Source organism: Leptosomus discolor, chromosome 1 (genome assembly GCF_034619465.1).
Source record: "Leptosomus discolor isolate bLepDis1 chromosome 1, bLepDis1.hap2, whole genome shotgun sequence".
In the NCBI taxonomy this organism is placed as follows: Eukaryota; Metazoa; Chordata; class Aves; order Leptosomiformes; family Leptosomidae; genus Leptosomus; species Leptosomus discolor.
The window spans coordinates 185,312,225-185,331,072 of NC_141391.1; the positions used below are offsets into that span (position 1 = coordinate 185,312,225).

At 39.3% G+C, this 18,848-nt stretch overlaps 1 protein-coding gene across 1 annotated transcript in view; it reads left to right on the forward strand.

Moving 5' to 3' along the window:
* The window catches only part of NELL2 (neural EGFL like 2), a 150,122-nt gene that overhangs the window by 102,192 nt on the left and 29,082 nt on the right, over nucleotides 1-18,848 (forward strand). Inside the window, exons 14-15 of the mRNA XM_086472416.1 lie at nucleotides 5,565-5,687; nucleotides 8,271-8,366. Of these exons, the coding sequence (XP_086328542.1) occupies nucleotides 5,565-5,687; nucleotides 8,271-8,366 (219 nt within the window). The remainder of the gene's footprint in view (nucleotides 1-5,564; nucleotides 5,688-8,270; nucleotides 8,367-18,848) is intronic.

Below are 18,848 nucleotides of genomic sequence, written 5' to 3' on the forward strand. Positions count from 1 at the left end.
AAGTGTTTTTTCAGCTGCTTTTAATCCTGCATCAATAATTGCCAGTAATACAGATTCCCTCTTATATCTTCCTAGTAGTATAACTAAGATGCAGTCCTGGAGATTTCTTATAATGGATGTGAAAAGGAACACTGGATTTTGGGCATATCTGTCAGTGGATTTTCTTCCTAAGGTTTCATTACCGTTTTCTTGGTTTTCTTTTTTTTTTTTTTGTCATATTAACACTGAATATACAGTAAGTAAATAAGCTCATAGATAAAAGAGAGAAGTAGACATCTGGATCAGATGATGGCAGCTGTTCTCCCTGAAGAACACCAATGGACTAAATAATTACAGGCAGAAACAGCATTTCAGAAAGCAGGGTGGTCTCTAAACAGACCTTCAAAATAGAACATGCACATGCTAGAGCTATTTTTGTTATCAACACAATTAAGAGAAAAAGGTAGGAAAATTCTGTACGTAGATGTATAGAAATTGTTGTTTATGGCTGCACTGAAGAAATAATTAGAAAATGAGGACCAAGAGCAGCATGGATATATGGGAGTGGATGAAGGTGAAAATCAATCAAGTAACAGGATTAGCAGTGAGTAGACTATTATAGAGAGACCTGGCTTTTCCTATCCTCAGCTCTGAACTGAGGACAGCTGCTGGTGGTCATTAATTAATGATTAATGACTTCAGCATTAACTAAGGGTAAACTGTGTGATGGTAACTCTATGCGTAATTAAAGCATGGGCTCCATTTTGCATTTGAATTAAGGAATATCTATAGAAAAATTAATTGGGGCATACTTGAATTGGGGAATATCAATCCAAAAATTAACATAAATATATGGAAAACATAATCATAGATTCATAGAATTGTTTAGGTTGGAAAAGACCTTTAAATCATTGAGTCCAACTGCTAACATAGCACTGCCAAGTCCAACACTAAACCATATCACTAAACACCGCGTCTATGCATCCTTATAACAAAATACCTCCACGTCCTTGGGCAGGCTGTTCCAATCCTCGACAACTCTTTCAGTGAAAAAATTTTTCCTAATGTCCAATCTAAACCACCCCTGGCACAACTTGAGACCATTTTCTCTTGCCCTATCACTTGTTATTGGGGAGAAGAGACCAGCACCCACCTCACTACAACCTCCTTTCAGGTAGTTGTAGAGAGCAATAAGGTCTCCCCTCAGCCTTCTCTTCTCCAGACTAAACTGCCCCAGTTCCCTCAGCTGCTCCTCATAAGACTTGTGCTCTAGACCCCTCACCAGCTTCTTTGCCCTTCTCTGGACATGCTCCAGCAAATAGCATGATTCAATAAATTTACAGCATTTGCTCTTTGAAAATAGTGTGCATATACTGAGACTTTAAGTAACCGTGCCAATTGGAGTTTAAACTAGTTAATCTGAAGTCTTAAAGAAATTAACCGTCTGTCATTTCCCAAATGGTCTTAATGGAATAATCTTCATAACTACCCATATAATCATTACTAATTTTTGTCTTGTACATGAACTATATGAGGGATAAAAAGCTTGTAATTAAGATAAACTGTCAGTGGGCATTTAAGTGTGTTGGCTATTGATAATTCAAGTAACTCTTCTCTGTTGTCACTGCCATGTCAGATAGCCAGCTGGTCACCACGATTTTATAGATCTATACAAAATCAATGGTAAGGAGACTGAAAGTAATTTAAGTTCAAGAATGCAGAGGCATTGAAAGGAGAAAATACCTAATATAGTATCTTAAATTATTTTAATTTAATCCTGGTCCACAAGTTCCCCAGAAATTAATATCGGTTGCGTTGTGTTACAAGGTTACAATTGGAGGTGTGTATTTAATTTATCTTTTTGGGAACTTTTATGCATTTTTGTGCCTTAAGTGTGATCTCAGCTCTTTTTTTCCAATGGTAATGGATGGTTCAGGAAAACTGCCAGCACAATATTCTTTACCCATAAGTAAGTGATGCAACTGAGTCATTCCTTTTTGCTGTTGAATTGGATTCTGTTTGTTGTTGGGTTTTTTATTTTTTCCCTTAGACAGTTGCAGAATTTGGATGTGCAAGGCAAATATTGGGAAGGCTTGCAGTATGCTAGTAGGAAATGCTATATGGACTTTCATTTATTTTTAATCACGAAATACACAGTAGGAAGGATAGGGGCTGATGTTGCATAGTCTTAGGATAATGAGAAGGAGGCAGGTGACACACCTTGTGGACAGCATGTTAAATTTTACTAAGTTCTGCAAGAAGCTCTGCACAAATAACAAAACCTGGTAAGACGGATCCCCAGCTGACATACATTGCACTGACATACATCACAGGATCTAGTGGGCCTGATCAGTTTATGCCAGCAGTCTCTTTCCCTGGGATGCAATACTTTACCCTAGATACCCTTCTGAAGTAACAACGCTTTTGTCAAGCAAACTGTATGGAAATATGTATTCCATACATACTGGAGTAGTATTTCAAAATGAACCAAAGTAAAATAAAGCACATCACCCTTAGTGTATATGCATATATATGTATGTACATATGTGTATATATATTTGTGTGTCTGTATATAATCTATTTGCTGCACACCCAAATGTGCGTAAGTGAATTAATGGCATCGTCACACAATTTTCTCTAAGTCATCTGTGTCATGAGAACTATTTAATAGAACATTCATGCACACTTACTGTTACTATATTGTTATTACTGTGGAGCAATAGCAAATTTTGGAGTTGAAAATTTTTTTCAATCTAGAAAAACCTCATTCCAGAGATAGTTTAGTCAATATAAATACGATATTTAAAACTTCGGTTGATTCCCAGCACAGAGATTATATGAATTTTAACACTGTTGGGCATAGAGTCCTGAACAGTGCAAAGTAGAATTTATGTGTATAAGATAATAAAGCTTTAGACGTAATCATTGAAACCAGTGCATTTGGTCTTTATACAAGATGTTCATGCAAATTCAGGTTTGTTAATCATTAAAATCTCTCTACAAAAGTAATTTTTGTTTCTTTGCCTCTGTAATACTATTGTGTCTGGTCTGTCCCCATCTTTGTTATGGTGTGCAGTGAAATAAGTATAGAACTTTTGTTAAAAATATGTCACATGATTTCTAAAGATGCTTGAAATAAATGGCCTCAGCGTTGCTTCTTGCAGCATCAGAAATATATTTGGGCAGTACTGACATTTCTAAAGAATGCAAATAGTGTTTCTGTATTGGTTTTTGAAATTAAAAACCATATTGATGGTTCTCTTTAAATGATTCTTTTATAAATTGCTTTTTTTGCTTCTTCGTAATGCATGGTCCTGTCTGCTTCTACAGTTACTGGTTTGGTATACAAGATTGCTGAACTTAGTCTCTGCAATGTCCTCCTTATGGACATGGGGTGGATGCGTACACTTCCTCGTTGACGATGATACTTAATTTGTCAAATTCAGTGATTTGAGCTGAGTTTACCAGTGTGATGTATTGCTGTATAGACACTACCCCCTGAGATACCAAGAAAATGGCTTTGCAAGATATTTTTGCCTGCTGATTACATAATGTTTCACACATTTCCATAGTTATTTTGCTGTTGTATGTTATACAGAACCTTTAAAAATGAGAAAATAATATATATTTATTATTTAAATAGCATACCATATTTAAATAATATCAACACAAACTAAGAAAGCCAGGATGTTATTACAGTACAGATAACACTTTTTTGCCTAATTTGCATGGTCATTGCTTTATTTTTCTTTTATTTTATTGATTGATTTAGTGTAAATACTGTTTCATCCAGCGTGAGAGATTTCACTATGTTAGGAGGTTGGAGTCAAATATTGTAACTGGATTTTAGAAGGGCTGGATCATTTGGTGAACAATAACAATTTTAGTTATTCATGCTGAGAGCAAAGTAATGAAATCTCATGCTTCAGGGCAGAGGCCTGCAGCCCCTGCTTTGCTGCATCCAGCGAGGGTCTCAGCTCAGTAAGTGCTGGTGCCTCAGTGCTGTGGGTCAAGGAGAGTGTTCTTGGTGATATGAGACACACAAGTCCTAGTTTAGAAGAGGACTATTAGGTTAGTGTTATTAAAAAACCAAACAAATAAACACTCAACAACAAATCCACGGGAAAAAAAAAATCTTAAGTCTGTGTAGTGTTTAAAATTGATAGTTACACTGTAGTGAATTTTTTGCCCCATTTAAATAACAGGAACTTGCCATTACTAGAGGACAATTTACATCTATGATGGATTAGAGATGTGCCCTTCTGCCAGTTTTATACTCCTACAGTTTATGGCCAGTATTGAAATAGCAAGTTGAACATTTCCATAGTGATTTGCAAATGTTAAGAAATTAATTTTCCTGACAACTCTGTGGGGTATAAAATTTATTTATAAAGGGGAAGATTGAGAGCAGTGTGACATGCCCAAAACTGAGGAAGAAAGAGCATCCGATTCCAGATTTAAGACTTGTGTCAGATAGTCAGAAATGGCATAAGCTGCACTAATAAAATTTGCTAAAACCTGGGCAGAATGATGGCTATGAAAAGCTCACATGCAGGTTAGTCCATGTGTGCTGATTGAAATTAGGTGTCTTTATGTTCCCCAAACAGTTGGTTTTCCTTAAATTAGAATTTCAGAGGCTTGAAATTATTTATGGATAGATGAATACTGTTGATTTAAAGAAAGTGCAAGGAATAATTCCAGAAGATGGAAACATTTTATTCTGATGCCTACAGACTAAGATATTGCATTTTGAAAATAGTAGAACATTTCATGTAGCATTTTGAAATGATACTGTAGAAATTGCTTTTTCCATTTCTTAAAAAATCACAAACTAAAACATTAAAATGTTCAGTAATCTAAACACTTACACATTTTTGTTTCAGATTAAACAGTGCATTGCAAGTTAACACAAAATCATATTGTCCAGACTTTTCATTTGTTCCCCAAAGGGGTATTTCCCAGTCTGGTCTAAGTCTAGTCACCAGGCTGAGGAGCCTCATCCATCGCACTCCAGTGCTAGGACATACCTTGCAAAAAGTCCCTTGAACAGCAGGCAGACCTTTGTTTTCAGGTTATTTATTTCCTTTAAATAAAGTGCTGCGTAAGCACTGAAGGGAGGGAAAACACAGGCTAGGTTTTGAAGTACTGCCTTCTGCTAACCATATCTTTTGCAGTTTGGAGTGTGTGTCTCGCACCATTAGTCAGCTTTCTGAAGGAAACCCTATGAATCCTGCATAAGATAAACCTGCATGAATAAATTATGCAGTGGAACTAGCATATGGATTTTCAGTATGCTAGCTGGCTCTTTGGCAAATGTTTACGAGAACACTGTAGCCCTACATAGAAAGTGTAACCATGGTGGCTTCCTGTTAATGAAAATGGAATTATGCTGCAGCACAGTTATCACATATTAGTATGTGCTAAAAATATGTACCCTGGCTATCCCATGGTTACATGTTCACATAGACCCATTGTCAGTAACTACTACTGCGTTTATCTCTTTCTAACATGCAAACCTATACAAAACTTTTGTTTTGTTGTATTTTAAACACTCAGGACCGTCCCATTCTTGTTTCCCTTTTCAGAGCATGATGAATGCATAACAAACCAGCACAACTGTGATGAAAACGCGCTCTGTTTCAACACCGTGGGTGGGCATAACTGTGTCTGCAAGCCAGGTTACACTGGAAATGGTACCGTCTGCAAAGGTGAGCTGCTGAAAACCCCGGGGTTCGGCAGTCTTTGAGCTGGATGAGATGCTTTGTCATAGTTGATGCAACTCTGGTCATGTGCCTTGAAGAAGACAGACAAAATGCTAGGCTAGGCACTTAGGTCCTGCACTTATAAGATCTTCGTAGGCAGATATACACCAACTTTGCATTTGGCAGAGTTCACAGTAGTTTGAGGATGTTGCATACGCAGATAGTATGCTCTAAAATTTGAAGTAATTATGTTTCACTTCTGTGTCAAGTTAACAGTTTCTATATATGCTACACCATTTAAGGAAGCCCACAGTTACCAACAAAGTTACAGCTGTGAAAACATTCTCAGATCTACATTGTCCACAATGTCAATCATTTGCTATTTTGCTTGGATGAACTGAAAGTTGTTCAGTATGCTATATCTTTTTATTTGAGAAAGTGGTGGACATCCATGCACAAAACCTTTGCTACACATGAGGTGGTGCCTTGTTTTCTAATATTCTCATTCACTGGTAAACATTAGAAGTTATACTTCTAGTCTTAGAAAGATGATTTCCCAGAGATACAATGCTATCTCCATTTCTACATACACATATATAGCATTTACAATGCTATCTCCATTATTTCCATTGCATTTCACATCAGAGGAGATGGGTCTTGGGTCCAAATCCTTGGAAGTCCTCAGGCTCCGAGCATAGGATTTAGTGGATGCTTGAAAATAGAAGTAGTGTAGCTGTAGGGGAGCTGGCTTAGATGCGAGAAGTGATCCAGCTGCAGCAATAGCATACCCAGCATTCCTTGAAATTGTGCTTCAGTCCTCTTGATCTGTTAGGTGTCAGAATCTAAGGAACTGGAGTTAACATTGGTAATATCCTATAGACACTTTCTGCTGCTGTGTATTATCAAGGCTAAGCAACCCAGAATTTCTTTAATTGCTAAGCCTGATTAAGATTTTAGCACTAGTTATTCCTTCACCTGAGTCACAGTATGATTTTTCTAAATATTCCTAACATAAATGAGCTCTTTGTAAAATATAGCAGCCTAGTCTGCTTCCAAACACATGGGTAGAGGAGAGATGTCAGCAAGATGTCTCACCCTTTATGCTGGGCTCCCTCCCCTGCGGAATGTGAAAAAAGTCAGCCTGGGGAGGTTCAAACCCAGAGCTGCTCCTCTCAGAAGAGAGCTCTGTCTGCATGGCTCACTCCTGTGCTGTGCTTGGGAGTATTCCTCAGTCCTTCTACTGGAGGTGGGTCAGCTTACAAAAAGGTAGTTGAGATTACTTTGGGTCAAAGAGAAGGTGCATAACCCTAGAGCACCATGTTCGACTCTTCTGTTCCCTGAATAAGAGTTCTGACTGCAGGTCTGACATTTCAGAGGGCACCTGGCCCCACTCTGAAAGAAAAGTGCATCCCTCCCTTTTCAATACTGAAAAGACAGTATGCAGGAGAAGGCTCTGAGCCTATGTATCCCAATCTGAGAAATGTATTCCTCTGCAGCCCTGGCTTGGATGGCAGTGTCCTTCAGAGAGACCTAGATGTGCCTCTTGTCCCTATGCCTTTGGCAACTTTTCATGCACTGTGCTGCCAACTTCACTCCCGTGCAGCATGTCATCCTGCAGTGGGAAGCTTAGATGTCTCAGTGTCGGGAGTCTCCTGCCACAAGGCTGGTGCCTGGAAACTGAGAGATGGAAAGCTCAAATCGATAAAACATGTTCTCTCTTAGATGAGCCTTAAGACCTTGTCAGTGGTGCTGTTACAGCTGCAAACCAAAGTCTGGCATCTCCGGTGGCTGGTTACAAGTGCAGGGCTAGACCAGTGCCCTAGAGCTTCTCTTTATGTTGGTGATAACCTCCGTCTGCCTAGTTTCACCTGCAGTTTCTTGTGACCAGAGCACTTCTGATTCCATATTGTGGATACAATCAGAGCAATTAACAGCTGCCGTGTTTTCTATCAGAGCTGGTTGCGTTTCCATGTCTGCAGAAGAGACTCTTTAAAGCATACGCATGTTCACAACTGTATCTGGAGAATGCTGCACCAAAACATTTAAGCATGGCTTCTCAGATTGCAGCACGCCAAAGAACAAATCCAGGGATCGACTTCAAACTGTAAACAGTAAAAGTTTTTAAGTTCTTCAGAATCCCATGAGACAAAATTACTGGTTTTATTGTTTCAATGTAATTGCCTAGTCAAGGAATAAGGTAGCCAGTTAATTTAGTGTTCAGTTGTGCCTATTATGCCCAGGCCTTTATTTGGGCAGCAGAGAAGATCAGCACTAACCCTAGGAAGAGTCTGTTCTTAGGGAAGATGCTGCGTTTCCTGCTTCACAGTGCATGCGAAGGAGCACATATGTGAGCTGTTGTCTTCAGATGATTTACTCTAATCTCCTTCTGTAGCTTGTCGGCCCATCTGGCCAGTGAGGCAGGGGGGCCATAAACCATCTCTTCATGACCTCTATCCTTAGGACAAGGTAGTCTCTGCACTTAGTGCCACGGGGACCGTGTCTCATGTCAGCCTGCCAGCAGCCATGGCCACCTGCATGGCTGCTGAGTGTAGTTCTGTTACCCATATATTGTGATTTTGCATTTTGCAGCATTTTGCAAAGACGGGTGTAGAAACGGAGGAGCCTGTATTGCTTCCAATGTGTGTGCCTGCCCACAAGGCTTCACTGGCCCCAGCTGTGAAACTGGTAAGATTATAACTGAATTTATGATGAAAGTAATCCAAGGAGGATGTTTGAGGTAATCCAAGAATAAAGGATTATTTAAGTATGTGCCTTGAAAGAAGAAGCTGCTACTAAATGTTATTCACTTTTCTTATGTGCCTCTCAAGAGAATATATTACAGCAGTTCTAATTAGAAGCACATGGACTGCAAAAATGAGAACATGAATTAAGACATCTTGGGTTTTGATGTTTCATAATTAATAAGATTGTTATAGACTTGCTTTTCACCTCAAATGGCCTTTGGTATCACCTATAAATTGCAGATGATCTGACATCTAGAAATAAATTCCAATAATTGATTACCTCTGTGCTGTAAATGTGTGACTGGTTCAGTAGCGCACCTCCCCTTGCAACCTTATTTGAAGAATTCTGATTAACTCAGCTTTCTTCAGTCAGTGTTAAGGCAGGTTTCAGTGTTCCTACTGCTTTTACCTCCTTTCACAGGCATTCCTTTCTCTTGGTTCTAGTCAAATTATATTGCCCAGCACAGAGTATGTGGAATGTTAATACTTAGCATCTCAAGTGCTTGTAAATAATTTCTCAAAGTTCTCATAGTTTCAGCACCTTTATTTATTGCTGCAGAATTTGTAAATGCATTCTAACCGTACATGCCTCCAGGAGGTAAAGGGAGAAAGCTCGCTTAGATTAATTGGCTTCAGTATGCCTAATAAAAGGGCAGTCTGCCACCTATGATTGACTATTGTTGCTGTTCTATATTGCCTTCAATAAATCTTCTGAACAGAGGAAAAGAGGTCATTTGAGCAAGTATTGCTTTCATCTGACTTGTAAACACGTCCAGTTTAATGAAAAACACAGACTGATCTGAATTCTGTATTATCTGGTCCATTTGAGAGGTGAGCAATGTGATTGTTTTCACTTTTCTGTATTTGAGCGGTTATTACCACAGTGCACAAGAGGGATGCTGTGTGAAAAGCAGTATCCTGATTGTTCATCTATTTGTAGAAAAATGTCAAAAGAGCAAGTTTTCAAGTATTCCTCACTGTTTCACAGACTGCAAATAACAAGATACCAGGGTCTCTTCAATGTAACATTGTGGTTTTGCTTGGAACAAATTGTGTGCTAAGATAATGCTCAAGTATTAAAACAGTTACTTTGTTTTAGTAATATTTGTCTTATATGCTCCTTGCAGTATTTCTGCTGTTATCAACTAAATATAACATGTATAGTTTTAAGGCCCACATTCATCTTTTCATATCTGAACTGTGTAGCATATCTGCTTTAGTCTCCTTGTATAGTCAATATTAATAGCCACTATCAAAGAGAGATCTTAGTGGCTTTTCTGCATTGCCCCTGAAGCCCTGTCTCTGCTCCCTTCTTTAGAGGAGAACCCAGGGACACTCTGTTCCCAATTCAGAAAGTTCAGGCACCTTAAGCTAACTTAAATTAGCTTAAGTGCATTCAGCCCCAAATGTCCTTCGAAAGCAGCCAGACTGCTTGCCTAACTGGCTGCCCTTCCTGCCCTTCAGGAAACATATAGGAGTGCAGGCAGAGACTCCGACCAGATCTGATGCCTTTCTGAGTATCTCATCTCAATATTTAACATAAGGTTAGTATGGTAGTGACCTGATATCTCATAGCTAGTGTTACTGCTGTTATGATTTGGAGCTACTTTGCCAGCCCCAAACTGGTTCCATAGATCAGCTTTGCAAGAAGCACGTCTGTCCTGGTGGACCTCCACTGAACATCGTGTATTTTCTTACTGTTGAAATAAGTAATGCTAGACATCAGCCACAGGTGTACAGATCTGGGCACCTCATTTGGATATTAATGTGCAAGAGTAGGATTGAAATCTACTTGCACATGGCTTTGAAACATAAATTCTGAAATATCATCAGAGTGGCAAATAGAAGACCTACCCTGTCAATAAAGAGCAGAAGCTGGTTTGTTCTGAGACTGCATTGTCAGAAAAAGGGTGCTGTATAGAGCCATAAAAGAAAATCTGAGCTTCAGACACTACATATTCATTCACCCAGTGAGTGCAACAGAGTTTCCGAAGGTACCACTTGTTAGGCTTGGAGTGATTCAAGATGTTCATACTACTAATAATTTATGCTGGAAGCTTCCCTTTTTGAACAGTCACTTTATCTACAAAGTTGATGTAATCTTTTCTAGGCAGACATCTTTAGTTGCAAAGGAGGAGGATTGATGTAAAGATGCCAAATCTATTTTTAAATCACATGTTACTTATTTGTGTTTATGCTACCTGTATTTAAAAAGTGCTTATTGAAGAATCTTGTCATTTTTAACTTAAAATAAAAAATACAGTTATATAGAAATTGTCAGCAGCTGCTGAACCTATGAATTAATTAACAGGAGATTGAATCCACACCCTAGCAATAACCTAGAAAATGCAATCACCAGTTCGTACTGTTTCCTTCTGCAAAATGTGGTTCAATAGCTCTGTTTAAAGCATTTCTCAGAATCATAGAAAGGATGAGGTTGGAAGGGACGTCTGGAAATCATCTTGTCTAATCCCCCTGCTCAGAGCTAGTTTTTCAGGACTTTGCCCAGTTGGATTTGCAGTGTTTTCAGGGTTGGAGACTCCACAAGCCCTCTGGGCAACCAATTCCAGTGTTCAATCACCCTCACAGTAAAAAAAAATAAATTCTTTTTGTTGCGTTCAAATGCAATTTCCCGTCCCCCTAGTCCATTTCCTAGGCATGGCTGAGAAGTGTCCGGCTTCTCCCAACACCATCAGGTATTTATACACATTGATAAGCTCCCTCTCAGCCTTTTAATTTCCAGGTTGAACACCTCAGCTCTGTCAGCCAGTCCTCATATGACACATGCTCTGGTCCCTTTTCACAGCACTGCGATAGACCCAGCACCCCAGATGTGACCTCAACAGCATGAAATAGAGGGCTAGGATCACCTCCCTTGACCTTGTGGCAATGCTCTTCCTAAACACAGCCCAGCAGGCTGTTGACCTCCTTTACTGCGAGGGCATATTGCTGGCTCATATTCAACTTGGTGCCCACAAGGACCTCCAGATCCTTTTCTGCAAAGTTGCTTTCGCACTGGCCAATCCCCATCCTGTACTGATGGCTGCAGTTTTTCCCTAATAGCTGTAGGACTTGCCATTTGCCTCTGAACTTGATGACATTCCCGTTGGCCCCTTTCTCCAGCCTGTTGAGGTCCCTCTGAGTAGCACCACAACTACCTGATGTAGCAACCCTTCCTCCAACTTTTGTATCATCTACAAATGTGCTGAGGGTGCATTCTGCCTTATTGTCCAGATGTTAGTACTGGCCCAGTACCCAATATTTACCCAGGTGTACAACGCTAAGTGATTAACTTCCAACTGGATATTGTATAGCTGATCACAGCCATTCAGCGGGTTTTCAATCCAGCTCCATGTCCATTTGTTTAGCCTGCACTTTTGAGCTTTTCTGGGGATGTTACGAGAGCATCAAAAGCCTTACTAAAGTCAACAACATCCACTGCTCTGCTCCCATTCACCAGCTTATTTTAGACGGCTATCAGATTGATCAGGCATGATTTCCTCTTCATAAATCAATGCTGACTATTCCCAATCATCTTTCTGTCCTTGATGTTTGGAAATAGTATCCAGGAGGATACCAGGGATGGAGGTGAGGCTGACTGATTTGTAGTTCCCTGGATATCCTGGATAGGATATCTTCTCAAAGATAGGAGGGACATTTGCTTTCTTTGAGTTCTTGGGAGCCTCTCAGTCACCATGACCTTTCAAAGATAATTGAGGTTGGCCTCACAATGACATCAGCCAGCTCCCTCAGCACTCCTGGGTGTATCCCATAAGGTTTGATCAACCTGTGTTTTTTCCAATTTATTTAGATATTGATCCTCCTCCACAAAGGGAAAATTTTTCTTGCTTCAGACTTTCACACTGCTCTTGCCGACCTGGGACTCCTGAAGGCAAATCTTACCAGTAAAGACCAAGCTGAAGAAGGCATTGAGTGTCTCACCATTTTCCATGTCCTTTCCAAAACCCATCCGTGCACACTTGAACAGTGTCTCTATATTCCTCCCAAAGCCTGAGAGGGATGATTCTGTCCATGCTTAGGTCCTGCCTATGGAGCCAGGCTCATGTTGTAGAACAAGCATTGACCAAGAACAAGAATAAAAGAGAGCTGGGATGGTTGGTGTCCAGAGCATCCTCCTGAACTTTTGATGAGGCTGTCTACTGTGTGGCAAAGACCTGGCCTGTTTCCTGGTGTCTGTGTTGGTTGGGGAGATACACCGTTCTATGTGATGGGACTCACAGCTCCTCCAAGTCTTCCAATGGAGCGGAGAGGAGAGGAGGCAGTGACTGATAAGGCACCACTGAGTGGGAAGCAGCCTGCCTGCTTCTGATGGGAGAGGTCAGAAGTCTTCTGATAAAATTATCCTGAGGTTGAAACATGGTTTCAGGGCAAACCCGTTCACCCAGAACTCAAAGTGGCTTTCCCGGTTCTGGTGAATTAGCACCAGCACCAGGAGCTTTCTTGTGTTTACGGGCACAGCTGTAAATCTTTTCACCTGTCAGCTGCCATGGAAAAACTATGTCAGATCCCTAACTAAATGCAGCTTTTGCAAAGAGATGTGAAGCTCTGTGTAATTAAGCACGGTAATGGGTTTCATAAAAGTTTTTGCTTCCAAATGGATGCCCCTGGGGTGTCAGCAGGAGCCACACCTCTCCTAGAAACAGAAGGTAAATCAGCTACTACTACTCGTCAGGTATTACCATGAGAAGAGGTATACACTGTGGAGTGCCTTGCAGATAACAGAGCTATTGTAACACCTTAGAATGATCTGCTGGAAGCCTTTTAGATTAATCATGGTCCATGCCCTATGGAAATGGATCAGTAGAATGAGGGAAGAGATGTAAGAATCATGTGCAGATATATCCACTTCCAGCACCTTTTTAAAAAATTGTAATAGGACATAAAAATGAGACATGGGAGAATTCCTATTTCTTTTCCCAAAGGATGTAGGTTGAGACATTGTTAATGGTGGGGATGCATTCGTTGGTTTAGGGAGGTGGGATTTATTTGTTAAAATATTTTCAAGTCTTACAAGGCACATTAGAGTTAACTCAGTAGAACAGCCTCCAGTAGTGGAGGGAGCTGAGATGACCAAGTAAATGAAAAATATTTGTGCCTGTTAAATTTTTTCAAAATACTTGACTTAATACTGTCTTTTTTGATTGCAAAATTATGAATTCTTCAATAGGCATTTTAAAAAGCCATCTTAAATTGTATGTGAGAAGCATTTTATTTTAAAATCCAGCACAGAATGACTTTGTTAGATCTGCTTGATGTTACTGTAACTCCCCTTTAATTTAACGGCAGAGCTTTAAGAGGAGATTTATTCTTCTACTATATATGCGTATCTGCTAGTGCATGTATACAAGATTACTGCATTTTTGGTGCTTGTCAGCCTCTCTTTTGAGTTCCCACACTCATTTTGTGCTTTGAATATTCCCCTGGACCGCTTTTAATTATGCATGAGATCAAATAGCAGAGTTTCGCTACTAGTAGTGTTTTGATGTAGTTTTTGTTAACAGGTTGGCTGGAAGTATATGACTTTTTAATGGATGATTTGCTGTAACTTGCGTTTCCTGATAATGAACTTTCCTTGGTTATCATGGGAATCATGTCCACCTGTTATTAAACAATCCATGGCAAACTGCCGAAAATAAACTGGAGTGCAAAGCTGTTACCTTTGAATGGAACTGTTGAGAAAAAGTTTAACGTACAGAGTCTGCACTGATTCAGCCATACGTTATTACTAACAGTTTGCTTAATTAAATGTGTAACTGAATTTATGAAAAAAATGGTGAGCATCAGGTGTGTGAGACCACCCTCTCCTATCTGATCTCTTATCAGAAATAGCCAAATCCAAGAAAAACGTAATATTTGGCTCTTCTCTGGGGTTTTTTTACCTTTTTTTTTTTTTCCCATGTGTGGAAAGTTCAAACAAAAATAGTGAAAGTGTTGCAAGTACTTCATGGAGAAGGAAAAAAATTTTGATGTCACTAAACCAAATTTTTACAACTTTGTGCTTAACATTTGTAGTTCAGAATACTGAGATGCAACTCAGACACGTGATTTGTATAAATAATTGTTATAGACCAGATCTCTTTAGAGATTTGTGTAACTTTCTGTATAAGCGAAATAATTAACATGCATGACTGTTGCTCTTTTTGGCAAGTCCAAATTAATTTGTTCATGTGCACTGACCATAATAATAGCAGGCTTCAGATTATTGGAGACTATTATTATTCGTGTTCCAAAAGAAGCTTGTGAAAGTCTTTTAGTTCTGATACCCCAGTTATTAGGAAGATAATTTTACTGGTATTGGAACAGAAGGCTTTGTCAAAGTAACCAGAAAGCTCGTTAACTTTTGCTGATTTTGCAAAAATGAAGTATTTTAGTACTTTCAGCATCACAAGAGAACTGCTTTAAGCCCTTGATCCCTTGTGTTCAGCTAAAACAGCCACAATCAGCTTGTGGCCAGGTAGGCTCTGAAGCTAAAGCTGTGACACAAATGGCATTTGCAGCCCACAGAGCATTGAACCAATTCTGTAAGAACTGGAATTACTTTTGGCAGAATTCTTAAAAATTCTTGGCCCCAGTCTAATGAAAACTCTCTGTAAGCTATGACAGTGTCATGGTCAAAACTTTCCCAACAACTCAGGAATCTGCCATTTGGTTAGTTTTATTTTTACCATGAAGATTTAAATTACTGATAGTTGGATTGGGATTTACAATAATAATACCAAAAAGCTCAAATTTGTGGTACAATTGTGCAAGATCCTGCACAAACCTAGAGTAAGAGGGGGGCCCTTTGACAGTTCGTAGTCTAACCAGGGGAAGCCAGTTGCAGGCTGGGATAAATGAGTATAACATACAAACTGCTTGAACAGAAAACATATTAGATTTAATAATTTTATTATCTGAAATCCTTAAGTGGTTGCTGGGATTTTTAATGAAGGAGGAAGCAAAAGAAGGGAGCAAGAGGAAAGTGGAGCAAACACGAAGGCAGCACATGGACTGTCCAGAGCAATAGCTGTAGGAAGAAGGCATGCCTCTCATAGTTCATGAGTTTTCATAGCCCACCTGGCTTGCTTGGATCCTGGTGTTCTGAGAATTCAGGCTTCCCTTTTTGGGGAGGCACCCAAGTTTGAGACCTAGAGGATACCTTGGCAGGAAATGTTTTAATTACATTAAAGGGCTGACTTCTATTCACAGAAATAAGAAAATGTTGAGTTAATCTATAAAGCCTGGATAAATTTTTTCTGAACAAATAGTACTTGAGCATGATTTGCAGTGTAAAACTTTTTAATACGTCCCAGTGTGCAGTGGGAATTCATCATATTCTGAAAGTCAGGCTTTTTGGAGTCACTCGAGTCTGGCATTTCAATGTCAGTAAGTTTCCAAGTTTGCAGGCTATTCAAAACTTTTCCCTTGGTGCAAGCGAAAAAAAAAAAAAAAAAAAGCCACTTGGTACAAAACCCAAAGAAGCTAAATTGTGGCTTGCAAACAGTTGAGAACCAGCTTGCATGCTGAGGGTGTGGCGTAAGGTCCCTGTGTGACCCAGAGCCCTGGCTGTGGGAGGAGCTGAGATGCTGGAGCTGAGGTGCCCAGCTCATCACTGGACATAGCTGCCCTAGCCTCGGGGAACCACTGCCATTTCTCCTCGAGTTGTTCCAAGTGCTCTCCATCTTCTTGACAAGCCTCCTGTCTTGCTGCCCTCTGAAACTGGAGTATGTGGCATGTTGGGTTGGTAAGTTTGGCCTTTCAGTCATAGTTTAAATGTAGATGGAGACATTGTTCTGAGTATCCTGTTTACACTGGTTTGACTTAAACTTTTAACAGTAAATATCTTAACTGTACTTTCTGTTCTCAGGAGCCGAATCTCTGAAATGAAAACATTTCTGAATTACTGCACGTACCTGCATTTAATTAATGTTTTGTGTGGTTTCCATTTCAGCAGAAAGAGACAGGACCCAGCTGCTAAAAATAATGTAATGATTTTGCTGACGATGCTGAGACATCTTGCTTTATAACTTACATCTTTGCTGTATAAACTCACTACCCAGCTTGCACAGGCTAGATAGTGAGTGTTCCGCGTTACAATCTTGGCCTTCTCAAAGATGGCTATTTCACATGTCAGTAACTGATTTCAAAGGCAAGATCCATGTTGTTTGATCTAACCTTGGTTCATTGAGGTAATGCATATAACGAGTGTGTTTAGTGACACCACGTCTCACTCTGTATCCTTCCATTTTAAATGCTGTCTTACTGTAGGAAGAGCAGATAGTAGAATCATGGACAAACTTAGGGGAAGCATCCTATAACATCAACTTATGTGTCTTTGAACATAACAGCTAATTCTACTTAAAAAGACTAATATGTCACTGTGATATTTTTTCAATAAATTGATACAGAAGTCTAATAATGAATTTTGAAATACATAATTTGTGTTTTGCATTCCTATCACTGAACTACAATTGCACAACGTGAAACAAGTATCTTCACATAGAACTTTTTTGGTGTCTTGAGGAGGAGTTAGCAGGAAATGACTATATGAGTTATTTCCTTATAAAGCCATACCCGTATATCAGTCATCTGATTGACAACATTTCTGCTCTTTTTGTGGTTGCAAAATTTTTTAATGTTTTCAAAATATAAGGTGACTTCTGAGTTTTCAACAAGCACTAGTAAGGAGTACGCTCAAATCAACCCAATAATTTCCATAGTCAACTTAATGTAATTTTCCTGATGCCCAGGGTGAAAGCTATTAAATTTTACTTTCTGAGCTGCTGTAGGCAAATAGTACCTAAGAGCAATGATTCAAATACTGAATGGTGCCCCAGTGAACTGTCTAATCTATTAACTTGGTGGGGTCCCCAAGTCCTTTCTGTACTTGAAAAGTGTATCCATTCTTTTTTGTTTTTCTTTTGGCTTTCCTCAGTTTCAAATAAATAGTTGTTGAGAACAGTAATTCTAGGAATTTAAACCTCTGCGCTGCTTACATGCTTCTGCATTGTTTTGTTTGGTTAATATAGTTTTCTGACGTACTGCTTAGAGCTTATATTGTATCTGCTTCTGACTGATGATTAATAGGGAGAAATATCCTCAGTAATAGAGAGTGACTGTTCCAGGCAGACAGGCCTAATTTGTACTGTCAAATCTGAAATTCCTAGCAAGTCTCTGAAAAATGTTGTTTGCCTGCTCTAGAGCAGAGAATGCAAAGTAACTTCTGGTTCCTATATTTTTGTTGCTGCACTCCTGTTGATATGCTTATATAAAATCATGACTTTAGGAGCCATCATCGTCACATTTTCTATTCTGGTCAGGAACTTTGTTCATATAATACCTGGTGAAACGGAGGAGGAAAAGAAAACAAGCAAATTACGGCCTTGATATTTATGCATTTTCAGCTCCCTGAGATTGAGCAGGGCAAGGGGGGATTTTTTTTATGTACCTCACTGCTTGAAGCTGTATGAGTGTTACTGAAAAGCTGGTACTGAAAGTCCTGTAGAGTTCTCCTGATCAAATAGTTTATTTTCCTTAGTTACGCTCTTCTATAGTCAGCCAAAGGTATTTTTTTAAAAGTATAATTCTCTTTTTGGGCCATCTTCCAGTAATTCAAAATTAGTGATTATTTTGTCTTTATTTTTTGCCATACTCCTCATCTGTTTTTGTTTCTAGACAAACCTGATAAAAATAACTATTTTCCTAATTGATCTTCTTCTCATGCTACATTTCACCAAAACTGGGCCTTGTATTCAACTGATACAAATTCATACTGTTCTTGTGGCATACACAGCTATGTGCCTTCAATGAGCTGCCTTTGCATACAATCCAGTTTCTCCTGTTTATTGCTATTAAGGAACAATAACAACAAGTTGTAATGAGTCGTTCTAAAATGTCTATTTGTGCTGACGCAAAAACGACGTTTTGCCATCTATGGTCAAGACCATTTCGGTATCTCTGACCAACCCTGAGGAAAACAAGCACCATGAGGCATGCTGTTGTAATACTCACTCTCTAGTGTATTTCTGAAGCTGGGCCTTGGGTGAGCAGGAATCCTATTAAGTTAGAGTCTAGCTGAAGAAACTATAACATGCAATGTGTTCATAGCTTTATTCATAAATCATCTGCCTCCCCCACAACTAATTAGTATTCTAGGTGAATAGCTGGCCAGTCCAACATGTGTAAAAATAAAACAAGTTGCTACTAATGCTTGTACCTTTAGAAGTAATAGGTGTACCATGGTTTGAAAAAAAGTCTAGATAGGGTTGGTTTCAAAAGAGACTTTACCCCCAGAAGGCTCTCAAGTGTCATGCGTATTTCTAAGCTATTTGAATAAGTTTATGAAAAATATGTTGACATTGCCTAAGTCTAAAGTCACTGCAAAGCATTTGATATATTATATCTTAAGGAACGCTGAGCACTA